Below are 12,907 nucleotides of genomic sequence, written 5' to 3' on the forward strand. Positions count from 1 at the left end.
TATGTAAGGAGATAGTGAGCAGGCACCGTCTCTGAGCCAGAAAGTGGACCCAACCGGACATCGACTCTGCCTCCAGAACTGTGAGAAATTGTCATTTACAAGTCACCTAGTTAGTCTATGTGGGATTTTGTGATCGCAGCCCGAGGAGACTCAGAGAGATGCTAATTGCATTTCTTGTCAGTGAGAAGAGGGCTGAGGAAACTTACATAATGAGAAATCTAATGCTTCCTTTGCTGAGTGAAGACCATAGGATATTCTGACTAAGATGTTAGCAGAAAAGGACTGTTATTTGGGGGTTGCTCGTTGTTCTATGAAACCCTAGCCATTGGAGCATTAGTGAGAATTTTTGTGCCATCACTGATTTTTTTTCAGGTAGTCTTTTCCTCCATGCTGTCACCTTGCTGGCAGCTGACTCTCTCCCAGAGCATATAATCCACTGGCCAAGGCAGAACACAAAGGCCTTTGTGACCTGTCCTTGGAAGTCATACCCTGTCACTTCTTCAATAGGTCTGCTCTGTTTACTGTGGGAGGAAACTACCTAAGGGCATGAGGATCAGGAGGCCAGGGCCATCAGGACCTTTTGGAGGCTACCACAAGACATAATCAATGAATAGATGGTGTTTAAAGCCATAGGATTGGATGGATTTGCCTGAGCTGGGAGTGTAGAGAGAAGACAAGGACAGAGCCAGCATCCAGAAGTCAGAGAGAGAAGTCTGGGAAAACACTTCCAGTGAAATGGTGTCTCTGGGAGCCCTTGGGAAAAAATACTTCCCAGAGAAGGAAATGCTGAGAAACTAAGGCTCTCACTAAAAAATGACCACTGCATTTGTCCTTGTGCAAAACTCTTCCTCTGTTGAATCTTACACTGTTCAGATGTAGTTATAGGGAAGACAGATGGTATTTAAAACAGTTACTGCTTGCAGGCACTTTTGAGTACCAGGGAGGTGGCATCACTTACTACGTGAGGACTGTGGACCTTGTTTACTAAGAGACTATGATAATGTCTTTGGGCCTGAAAGGTGAAGGTCTCCTGAGAGGTGTGCTAGAAGGTGGGGGCTAAACAGAGAGAGTGGAATGTATACTGAAGTGAGCTGAACGGAGTGCTCAACACCATTGTAAAAGAAGGAAGCAGACGGGACTTGAGAAAGCCGCATACTGAAGCAAGTCAGCTTAAATGGGCATGAGAGCCCTTGGTTCGCGTTTGCTTTGGAATTTCTCCAGGCACGACTCCTTCCTCTCCCTGCTGTTCCTTCCCACTCCTTGCTCACCAGTTCCCCTAGTTTCTTCATCCCATTTTGGTTCCACACAGTCAACAACAGGACACGAATACTGAGTAGTTTCTAGGTGCAGTCCTTTGTAGGAGCCTGGAATTTTACGCATACTACCTCATTCGCTCTTCAAAAACCCATGCTGTGAAGCACATACTGTCATCACTGGCATTTCCACTTTAGGCAACGGAGGCACACAGAGGTTAAGTTATTAAGTGAACAGGAAACTGAGGTCCTTAACACAGAGGTTAAGTTATTAAGTTAACTATTAAGTAACAGAGCCAGGATTTGAACCCAAATCCTGTGGGTGTGGAGCATAGGATCTTAATCATTAAATCCTGTTCTTGTTTACCATTTAGGGTTTTCAACTTGGCAACCCAGATTGAACCGTCTACTCAGGCTGAGACTTTGACTGCCTTCTGCCCCGACACAGAAAATGATTTCTGTTACTGACTTGTGGGTCTGACTCACAATAGAAACTGCACTTGGCCTTCTTGCTGCCAAATAGGAAAAAGTCAGAGCAAGGCAATGTTAGCTCACAGCCCTGTGTCTTTTCACACATGTTTTCCCCATTTCCTTTCTTCCTGGCTGGTGTCTGTGTGCGGCATTTTATCACCCCCTGACAAATTGTCTGCTTCTCCTCCAAGTGTCCTTTGAACTTCTGGTCTGACCTATTTCACTGTATCACCATTCCTGGTGGATGTTCGCCTCTGCCCTCAACTGTATCCTCAGGCAAGGACCATATCTTCTTCATCACCAAGTCTCCATGCTGGCAGACTAGAGGGGCTCAATCAGTGTTTCTTGACTGCATGAAGGAAGGTGCTAGAAAATGCACAGGACAACTGTTATTCCCTATATTGGACAACATAATTTTGCTACAGTGTTAATGGGTTGATGTAAAAAGGATCGAACTTTAAAAGAATGTTCTTAATCTCCAACCCGGCGTCTTTGTCCCATTGTTTACCTACTTTATTAGAATGTCATAAACCTCTCTCTAGGCCATGGGCATTATTGTTGGAATCAAGAAGGCACACATTTCTCATTATTATTTTTATCTTTTATTAAAATTAACTCTATTAAAACAATCCTACTTGATCAAAGCTCTGTGATTCAAAAATTGTTCTTGGTCACCAGGAGAAAGATCATCAAAAGATCATCAAAAGCTCTGTGATTCAAAAATTGTTCTTGGTCACCAGGAGAAAGATCATCAAAAGATCATCACCAGGTCCAGAAAGATGTAGGGTGATTTTTTGTTGGTTATAAAATCAGTGTAGCCACAATGATTTGTGATTTAGAGTTGTTTCAGAAGAGCAAAAAGGACTCAATGTGAATAGAGGATTGAAAGAAAATGAAAAAGAAAAATAGAGATTGAATATAGTATCTCACTCCGAAAGGAATTTCCTTGTATATTCTTTGTTCCTAAGGAGCCCACTTGGGGTAGATGTTCTGAAAATTTACATTGGTTCTTCAATTTCCTGAACTTGGGATGAGACCACTTCACCATTCACCATCTCCTGCACAACTGTCTTGATTTTTCGTTTTTTGGTTGGGTCTAAAGATATAAATGGAATAAAAGGGGTACAAATTAGTGTTTTAAATATTAATCCAAAATTGGCTGTTGGTCAGTTTAAACTACTAAATCAAGTATTGGTTGATACAATCTATCAAACTTAAACTTTCAAAAGTGACTTCTATAATTTTCAAAAATGTGTTTTCTCCAATGAAAGCAAACTGTATCTAGTGTTGCTTGTGCAGAAATGAAAATATTTTTCTTTTTAAGCATTTTAAAGCTGGTTATGGTGCTCATAATACCTTGTTGAAGAGTAGGTTTTTTTTCCATCCTGGGCTTGCAGAAAGTTTTAATACAGTACAGAACACTCATTTTGCTGCAGAAATGTATAAATGCTTTTCCTTTAGAAAAAGCATTTTTTTCAGAATATAAATATACTTTAAATTCTTAATAATTCAATAGTCAATTCAAATTACAGTTTTAATTGTTAATAGATATGATTGTTAATAAATACACCCTAAGTGATTCTTGGAGACTCTGCGTACCTTTAGAGGAATCAATTGACTGTGTTTGAGACTTGGAGTCTGGCACAAATAGACTTTCATCTAGACCATCACTGTAGGAAAACAAAGGGGATGACGTCAGAAAGTGAAGCAACCTGGAAATTAGTGAAAGATCTGGTCTCAGGAATTAGATTTCCCAATTTAAGGTCTTGAGTTCTTCCCACTAGTCCAGATTGGTAGTGCTCTGTAGAAAGTCGAGCAGGTGGTTCAGATCAGATGGCTACTGTTCAATGTATCATTCTTAGCATTTGGGTCATTGATACCAGAAATTGAATGGGTGATTTTTCTGGTACATGGAAATATTCTTTGACAATATGCCTCTGACTGTGGTGCCTTTGCTCATTGTAGTATTTCATGAATTATTAAGTAAGGTAATAGATAAAAACACTTTGCAAAGTATAGAGCATTTAGCAAAGCTCAGGCATAGCTTCACTAGATTGTGATTATCTGTCAACTGGAGAAACATTAATTCTATTGCTGCAAATACTGTCTGGTGTCCCTCCGGGGTTAGCCCCTGCATGTATTCCACCCTCAGTAGTCTATTCACCCCTGGGCCTCCCCGTCCAGCAGGCGGCGGTAGGTCTCGATCTCCAGCTCCAGGCGGGCCTTGACGTTGAGCAGGCGCTGGTGGTCGGCGTTCTGGCGCTCGGCGTCCGCGCGCACCTGCAGCAGCTGCGCCTCCAGGTGGCCGATGAGCTGCTGCACCTGGGACAGCTGGCCGCAGTATTCTCCCTCGGCTTCCGCCAGCGAGTCCTCCAGGGATTTCTTCTGCACGTGGGAGGGAAAAGGTGGAGACATAACCATGGAGGGGAGCCAAGGGTCTAACGAAATTTGGATGCCGCGTTCTCTTGGGAGGTCGGAAACACGCCTCGTCTTTCTGCGCGCGAGCCTACCATGGCGAGCTGGGACTGAAGCTCGATTTCCAGGTTTTGGACGGCGCGCCTCAGGTCGGTGACCTCGCTCTTGCTGGACTGGAGCTGCTCGGTGTTGGTGCTGATCTCCTTCCGGAGCTCCCCGCTCTGCGACGCAAAGAAGGCGGAGGGGCCACGGTCGCTCAGAGGTCTTTCTGCGAATGCCTCCAGTCAAAGCCTTCTGTTTTTGTCTGTCTTACCTTTTCGATGAACCAGGCTTCTGCGTCCTTGCGGTTCTGCTCAGCGATGGCTTCATACTGCGCCCGCATTTCGTTGAGCAGCCTGGTGAGGTCCACTCCGGGGGCGGCGTCCATTTCGACGCTGACCTCGCCGGGGCCACCCACTCGGAAGCTTTGGAGCTCCTAGGGACAGCACGTGACGGGGGGATGCAGGGACCCATTGGGACATTTCGCGGCCCCCCTAGGTACTTTTACCTTCGTGGGCCTTTTTCACTATAAAAAGACATCAAAAATTCTAATTTATGACTGCGCTGGTATGAAGACAAATATATTGGTACAATATATTAAAACGTTTTTACCTGAACAAAGTCCTGTTTTTGATTATCTTAAGGCATAGTCTGTGGGTTCCTACAATTAACACAGGCCCTAGGGGCTGGGCCCAACGTGCCCAACGGATAATGGGGCTCTGCTGCTTGAGGGCTCACAGCCTACTTGAAAGAAGCTGGGGTGCTCATCGCTGGGGTTTCGCCTACAGCTGCTGAGCCACAGGCTGCAAACAGTACCTAGTTTGCACGCGGTTTACCACGGTCATGGAAAAGCCAGTGGACACTTTGGAAGCCTATTTGGAAGTCATTCGGTGCAGGTGCACCAGCCTACAATATATACTGTAGCACATCAGCCTTCTTGTGTGTGAATTTACACTGGGTATAGCTAGTTTCTCTAACATAAATAACATTATGTATATATTGTTAAGTCATACGTATATTTCTCTCATTGGTAGACTTGTTTTTTAACTATTAAAATACCATATATATGTATATATATATATTTCAAAACCCTACCAAATTAGGACGATTAAAGTTCTATTGTCACTACCTTCTAAGGAAAACGGCAAAATCAGAAAGTGCCTTATTTGTTAAACCTTAACAGGCCCACTACTGCCACCACTGCCACCCCCCACCCCCACACAGCAATCCAAAAGAAATGGCCATTTTGACTGGGAGGTAGTGTAGCCTCCATATGTGTCCTAACTTCAGCTTTGTAAATTTGACATTGTAATTTCTGGATCTGGGAGGGAAAAAAAACACGGGCCGGCTGTCCTGCTGACTGACCTCCTCGTGGTTCTTCTTCATGTAGGCCAGCTCCTCCTTCAGGTTTTCGATCTGCATCTCCAGGTCGCTCCTGGCCAGGGTCAGCTCGTCCAGCACCCGGCGCAGGCCGTTGATGTCGGCCTCCACGCTCTGGCGCAGGGCCAGCTCGTTCTCATACCTCAAAACCAAGTGCAGAGCAGCTTAGGAAATCAGCACAGCTATTTGAATAAGGCCTCTGCCATATTCGGGGCTGTGCAGTGTGTACATCATCTGTGTGACTGTTTCCCAGGAGCAGCATTGCAGTATATGAGGCGATTTTTATTTTTGATCATATTGATACTTTTCTATCACCAAGGAACCCAACAGCACTGCATGCCAAGGAAACATTTCCCGTTCGGCTGCCTGCCACGCCTGTGTGTAGCCGCAGCCCTTCTCTAGGTGACTTTCTAAAAGCATCCTAAAAGCAGCTGAACATAAAGTAATAGTTACTATTTTTACTTAACATTTCTTATGACTTAATTTAAAACATTGATGCTTCTTTAGTAGTTTTCACCAAGATTTTATAGGTTCGGAACTGTCATGCCCATGGCTGCATCAAGAGTCAATAGCACATTAAGTATGGTGATCCACAGCCCTAGCTTTAAGCAACTTAGAACTTAAGGACATCGAATGCAAATTGCATTTGGTTTTAATTACTTTCTAGAATACCCTACGTTGAATTTACTAAAACCTTAAGTGTATGGAGCATGTGAACTTAAGAAGATTTGAAATGTCAACATCTACTATCAATGAAAGCAGGAAAACGGAATGAGAAGAAACAGAGGGTGTGTCAGAGGTCATCAGTCTCTGTGGCTCACTTCATCCGGAAGTCCTCGGCAGCCAGTCTCGCGTTGTCAATCTGCAGGAGGATCTGGGCATTTCCAATGTTGGCAGAAATGATCTGGCAAAATTGGGGGAGACCCAAGATGAAGCCCTAAAATGCTAGTATTATACAAATACATTTTTGACACAAAGGTTAAAATGGTGGCATTAAACAGCATTTTATTAAGACTTTAAGGCAGTTTCACTTGTCTAAGATAATATATTTATAAAATAATATCAAAAAATTAGCATACATTTCCTACAGAAAGATAGTACAATCTCTTTATAGTAAATGAGAAAATGAAACTAAACATCCTGGGATGAGAAAATTGCTCCAAGTATGGTTGCAGGTGGTTATCACTGTAAAACATTGTAATAGTCAAAAAGAAAAATAATTCCCAAAGCGCCTGCAGAAAACATCTTCTTACCTTATTCCTGAGGTCTTCGATCAGTGGGTAATATTTACTGTAATCACTCTGTGAAGCAGGGTCTCCAGTCCCAGTTCCTCGTGTTTCATACCATTCTCGAATTTTGTTTTCTAGCTCAGTATTAGCTTCCTCTAGAGCTCGAACCTTATCCAGGTAGGAGGCTAATCTATCATTAAGATTTTGCATGGTTTCTTTTTCTGATCCAGAGAGAAGGCCTCCATCATTGCCAGAGATAAGACCTAGGGAGGCACTTCCTGAGCTTCCCCCAAATCCAATTCCCAGCCCTCCAAAGCCACCTCCCCCCAGGGCTCTCCCATAACCACTGCCTAGTCCTCCTGCCAAGGAGGTTCCCAGTCCTCCTGCCAAGGAGCTTCCCAGTCCTCCTGCCAAGGAGCTTCCACAGCCACCACCAAAACCAGAACTAGAACCAAACATGGAAGCAGCAGAAAATCCTCCCCCATAGCCGGCTCCAAAGCCAAGGGCATTTCCCCCATAGCCACTTCCAACACTGGAAGCAGACATGCCCCTGGGTCTGCCCACTATCCCACTCTGTGCAGACAGCCGCCGGTTTGGCCCGGAGGTGCGCACCGAGAGTAACACGCTGTTGCCTGGGAGATCCATAGCCTGCGGAAGGTGGCCACCACCAGGGCGGAAGGGTGTCAGCAGGCCCCAGAGGTGACTTTTTATAGGTTGCGAGATGGGTGTTGCAGTTGAAAAGTTCACTCTCTCCACTCAAAACAAGGTGCCTCCCCCAACTCAATGAGTAAATGATTTATGTGTAATGAAAATTCATTGATATAGAAATAATTGAATCATCTTTTCCATTAGATCTTTGCTGTACTAAAAAGAAAGCTGGGTGGAGTAGAGTCAGGTTGTCACAAGGAATTATTCTTCTCCAGATTATTCTACTGCCTATATTCTCAGCACTGCCCCGCGTCTTACCCAGAGCAGGAAAGCAGTGAATGATTATTGAATGGAGAAATTAATAAGCACTTCTTCCTAAGCCTTTAGCTTTTAGAAGTTCTTCACTCATTTTTCCTATTTGTTTCCTTTAGAAAACCCAGTGTAGCCATCCAATGATGATCCAGTACAGCTTCTAGTGGGATATGGTTGAGAAGGAGCTGTGACGAGCACTGGAGAAGGCAGGGAATACATTCATTTTCCAGACTGATACTGGAATTGGAATTTTTGAGTATTTAAAAACTTGTCATTGGGGTATGGCGTGGTTTCTTTTTTCTGATTCAGAAAAGAAGACTTCTTAAACCCTGAAAAGTGCTATTTTTAAGTAGACAATGATAGTCCTTTCTGCATTTTTTTCTTTACGTAAGAATTGGTCTTCTTGGTAAACTCCATGAAGACAGGGGCTTTGTCTAATCTCCATCCACCATTTATTACGTGTCTTCCTTCTGCAGGTATTGCCTGTATTAGTTGCTCAATAACTGTGTTGACTGGATGAATGGATTGTGTAACAACTTCAAATTGATAATTGCCATTAGCAATAGGGAGAAACAGGAAACATTATTCAAATAATAAATGATTAAATCCCCAAGTTTGAGAAGCTGTCTCTCTTTACCTTTCTTTTATATTTTCTACTTTTTAAGTTCTTTTGGGATATATCATGGCCAATGAATTCAAATAAAACTTTCCGTATTAAAAAAAATACATACCATTCTTAACAAAGAAGATTCTAATCAGGCTTTCTGTAAATTTTACAGTAGTGATTGAATCTATGTGATAAAGACTTATTTCTCTTCAATATTATTGGATATCTGTGAGGTCAGTGAGAGATTACTTATTTGATACAAATGATTAACCATAATGTTTTGTAAATATTTGGCCATTATTTAAGATTTTGTGGCACTTTTTGCTTCTCTTAACTAATACTTTGATGTTTGGGGGCATTTTTTCTTCAATAGCAGAAATAATAAAACCGTAGGCCTGTAACTGTTACATAACTTGAATTATGTCAAAATTGTCTGATCTTTTTGAAAACTAAACCGAGTATTTCAGTCAAGCCCACATGAAGGTGTATAAGTACTGCTGCTGCTGTTAGCACCATCTTCAATTTTTAATCCATTTGCCCAGCGTCTTACACAAAGTCAGCATTCAAGAAACGTTTATTGAATTGATTTAGCTCTTGAATAAATCAAGTTTCTGGGTAATGAATGTGTTATGTATGAGAAAAATTTTTCAGAAATTAAAAAAGGAAGGGTTGATATAAAGGCAAATTACCTGGTATGTTAATTTAAGTATGAAGAGGTTCCAACATACAGTGTAGACACATTCAGATGTTACTGTCATTCTAATGGTGACACACGCGAGAAAACACACTCAGATGTCTTTGCTTGGTGCTGGTGTGCGGATGCCCCTGCAAAGAGAGACTCTGCAGCCCCTGCTGCCTCACCTTCCCCTGGGAGCCCTTTTTCCAGAGAATTCTTCTTTCTCTGGTCTTCGTGGCTCAGTTAGTCTCACAATATTCAGCACTTGTTTGGCCTTTGAGGAGTCAGACTGACTCTTGAGGGATTCCAGACCTGTAGCCTGGGTTCTTCTCATTCAGTGCTGCCTCCTTCCCACCCCAATATCCAGATATTTTCTGCCCTGGTTCCAGCCTTCCTTGAGGGAAACAGTCCTGGGAGTCCTGTAAGGTCCTCAGTGGTTAGGGTGCTGGCCACATGCACGGGGCTGGTGGGTTCAAACCTGGCCCGGGCCTGCTGAACAACAACAACAACAACAACATAGCTGGGCGTTGTGGTGGGCACCTATAGTCTCAGCTACTAGGGAGGCTGATGCAAGAGAATCGCTTGAGCCCAAGAGTTTGAGGTTGCTGTGAGCTGTGATATAACAGCACTCTACAGAGGGTGACAAAGTGAGACCCTGCCTCAATAAAAAAAATAAAATAAAATAAAAAAGGTGAATAGTCTTGAACCAGAGCTGGCTATGCTCACCAGGGAGTTGGGGACAGATGTTCAGGAGTCGCACCCAAAGTCCATGGCAAACTCCATGAGGAGCACTCAGGATCGGTTTGGGCGGATGTAAGGACTGTTCTGACTTTTTTTAAAAATCACGTTCCCAGAGCAGACATGCAAAATCCAATTGCAGCTTCCTTTTATCTTATTACATAAGGGACACGTGTAAAGGGACAGATTTTCCTCCAACCTATTCTCATCACAAACAGCAAGCAAGCAGGATTTCTGATACAGAGGTCTGAAGAAAGAGATTTGCAGAAGCTACACATTTGCTATAGATGTGGGAGGGATGCGGCAACCCTGGGCAGACTCAGCTTGAGGAGAAAGGCTGTAATCCACGTGTTTCGTTTCTTGAGAGAATGGAAACTGGTTCAGTGGGAAGGCCAGTGACTTCAGCTCCATATGGAGAACTTGCCAAGGATGCCTTAAATCTGTATCATAAGCATTTTGGGTGAGCTCACCCTCATTTGAAATGTTACCAGCTACTGTGTTCTCACTGCTCTCTAGGTGCTGGGCCAGGTGAATGACAGACATTATTTTTTAACCTTCATGATAATTTCTTCTTCTTCCTCTTCCTCCTCCTCTTCTTCTTCTTCTTCTTCTTGCAAAGATTTGTTTTATTTCTACTGGGGGAGGGAGAAAGATAAATAGAACTATTTTCCAATTGCTCTTTACTGTATACATACATACTGACACGAATACATACACCAAAAATACTCCCACAAAAAATAAAACAAGAAACCCAGGAATTAAAAATCAACACACCCTCACACTTCACCAATACTTCATATTTTGACCAAAAGAACAGATCCTGGAGAAAGTGCAAAATGCGCAAATGACTGAAAAATGCTGAACAGGTTCATTAATGCAAAAAAATATTTATATTACTGAACTAGCAACAGATGATGTTCTTGTGTCTGTAAAACTTTGGAACCACATAGCTGATTTGTTAAATCTAGTCTTTTCCAGCTTCCAAAAACCAGAACAAATTTTAGTTAGTTTCATCCTTTGATGCCTCCTTAAAGTTTTCCATAAGATCTGGAATGTCATTCTTCTCATCAACACCTTCTAGTTTTGGTGCTTTGCTGTCCAAGACTTGCCGTTCAGCTGATTCCTAAGGCTTGTTAAGCTGTCAGCACCACGCTGACTTCATATTCCGGAAAGCATTTCTGTGATCGGTTTAGTTTTTGCTTGACCGGTAATTGCCAAGGTGTTGGTGGAGGGGGAAGCTTGGACTTTGGGATTGCTGAAATGAATAACTGTCCTATCGTCTTTAATCCTGTTCCCTCTTCAATACCAGCTTTATTGTTCACGGCCAGTTTTTAAAGAGAACTCTGAAGCTTTTTGTCATCAGTTCTAGCTGTCCTGTGCACCACCTTTTCTTTCTGCGAGCTGTACCCTTGCCCCCTATCTGGACCTGAGCCTGATGTTTGGCTAACTGTTCTTGATTCATGCTGCTGGTAAACCCGAAGCAGGGATGGTCCTCCAATGGCAGCACGTGGCAAGAGCAAGCTGCATGATAACTTTTTATGGTGATATTCATCCTCTTTTACAGACGAGGACTCTGAAGGTCAGATGTTAAGTGACTTGTTGAAAACCTCATATCCAGAAAGTGGCAGAGGTCAGTGGTGCCTTCCATAAACACCACAACTCTGCTGCTGACGGAGACAATAAAAAGGACATAGGACCTCTCCAGCTCCTCTAACTGTGAGACTGAATTTCTGCCCAGAACATCAACCAGAAGTTTGGCCTTTTCCTTTTATTTATTTATTTTTTTGAGATAGGGTCTTGCTCTGTCACCAAGGCTGGAGTGCAACATTGCCACCATAGCTCACTGCAACCTCAGACTCCTGGGCTCCAGTCAGCCTCTTGCTTCAGCCTTCCAAGTAGCTGGGACCACAGATGTCTCACCACCACACCTAGCTTATGTTTCTAATTTTTTTTGTTTGTTTGTTTTTTGCAGAGACAGGAATCTTGTCTTGCTTTTGCTCAGGCTGGTCTCAACTCCTGGTCTCGAGCCAGTATGCTGGGATTAAAGGCATGAGCCACTGTGCCTGGCCAGCCTTTTTCCTTTTAAATTAGCTTTCTTTTTGAATTTCTTAGGTGTATGTTCCCAAGGTGTATGGGCTGAGACGCAGAGAATGACATTTCATGGCTTATGAGAAACTATGCCACACACGGAATTCTGCAAACATACAGGCAAATGTGTTTTTAGTTATAGCTTTGACCTGTAATCTCTCTCCAGAGATCTTATAAAGCACAAGTTAAGCTGGCATTCCCTACACGGGATGTGACATTATGGTTGTTAGCGATTCATCCACAAGCAGTAGCCCCTTTTCCCCACAACCCCAAGACAGAGGGATTGCATTTTGCTGTCCTAGAAATGAAAACAGAAACTATTACTTACCTACGAAGTCAAGGGGCCTGTGCCAAATTAAAAATTGTATTTAGTGGCATGGTCCCATAATACAGGAATATGATTCACTTGTATTTTTGAACTTGGGACCAATGTTGTACTGAAATGTACACTTTCCCACTCTAATGCCCTCATGTCAATTTTAAGCAATCTTGCTCAACATCTGTACATTTTATTTATACATTATATGTTTATGTTTCTATGCCTATTATGTGTTATTCTAGACTAAGCTGCTCGGGTAGGGACATTATGTTTAATTTATTTTTTACCCCGAGTCCTAGCCTACCACTTGGCTGAACTTCATCACTACACTCCTGAAGTTATTGCACTTGAAAGAACTTAATTCTTAAGGTGTTTAAACGTGTCACTTAAAACTCATCTCATTTGAAAATGACTATGCCCTAATTTACTGGTATGCTTTGACAAAGATTTATTCTGAATTCATTTATAAATGGAGAGCAACTTCAGAAGTTGAAAAGAAAAATATTTCTTCTTCAGTGACTTTTTTTGAAATAAATTGAAAGCAAGTGAAAATAATTTTCTTTGACAGCTGTATAAATGTATAGGCAGATGGGAATGTAAAAAACAAAAACAAACCAAAACAATCTTGGGCTTATTTGCAAAGTGATTACATAAGTCAAAGCACAAAAGGAAAATGAGTAGGGTGAGGACAAACTCTTCAAAAGAAGTCCCTCTTCCATTTTTGTAGAGTTC

At 42.5% G+C, this 12,907-nt stretch overlaps 1 protein-coding gene across 1 annotated transcript; it reads right to left on the reverse strand.

Moving 5' to 3' along the window:
* Positions 1-2,475: 2,475 nt before the first annotated feature.
* KRT12 (keratin 12) lies at positions 2,476-7,449 on the reverse strand. Its single transcript, XM_053569681.1, has 9 exons — positions 7,219-7,449; positions 6,812-7,170; positions 6,380-6,462; positions 5,544-5,700; positions 4,453-4,614; positions 4,235-4,360; positions 3,889-4,109; positions 3,324-3,394; positions 2,476-2,820 (listed from the first exon to the last, which is right to left on the reverse strand). The coding sequence occupies exons 1-9, from the start codon at positions 7,430-7,432 to the stop codon at positions 2,723-2,725; spliced, it is 1,491 nt and encodes a 496-aa protein (XP_053425656.1). The 5' UTR covers positions 7,433-7,449; the 3' UTR covers positions 2,476-2,722.
* Between the last annotated feature and the right edge of the window lie 5,458 nt (positions 7,450-12,907).

This window comes from Nycticebus coucang, chromosome 18 (genome assembly GCF_027406575.1).
Source record: "Nycticebus coucang isolate mNycCou1 chromosome 18, mNycCou1.pri, whole genome shotgun sequence".
NCBI lineage: Eukaryota > Metazoa > Chordata > Mammalia > Primates > Lorisidae > Nycticebus > Nycticebus coucang.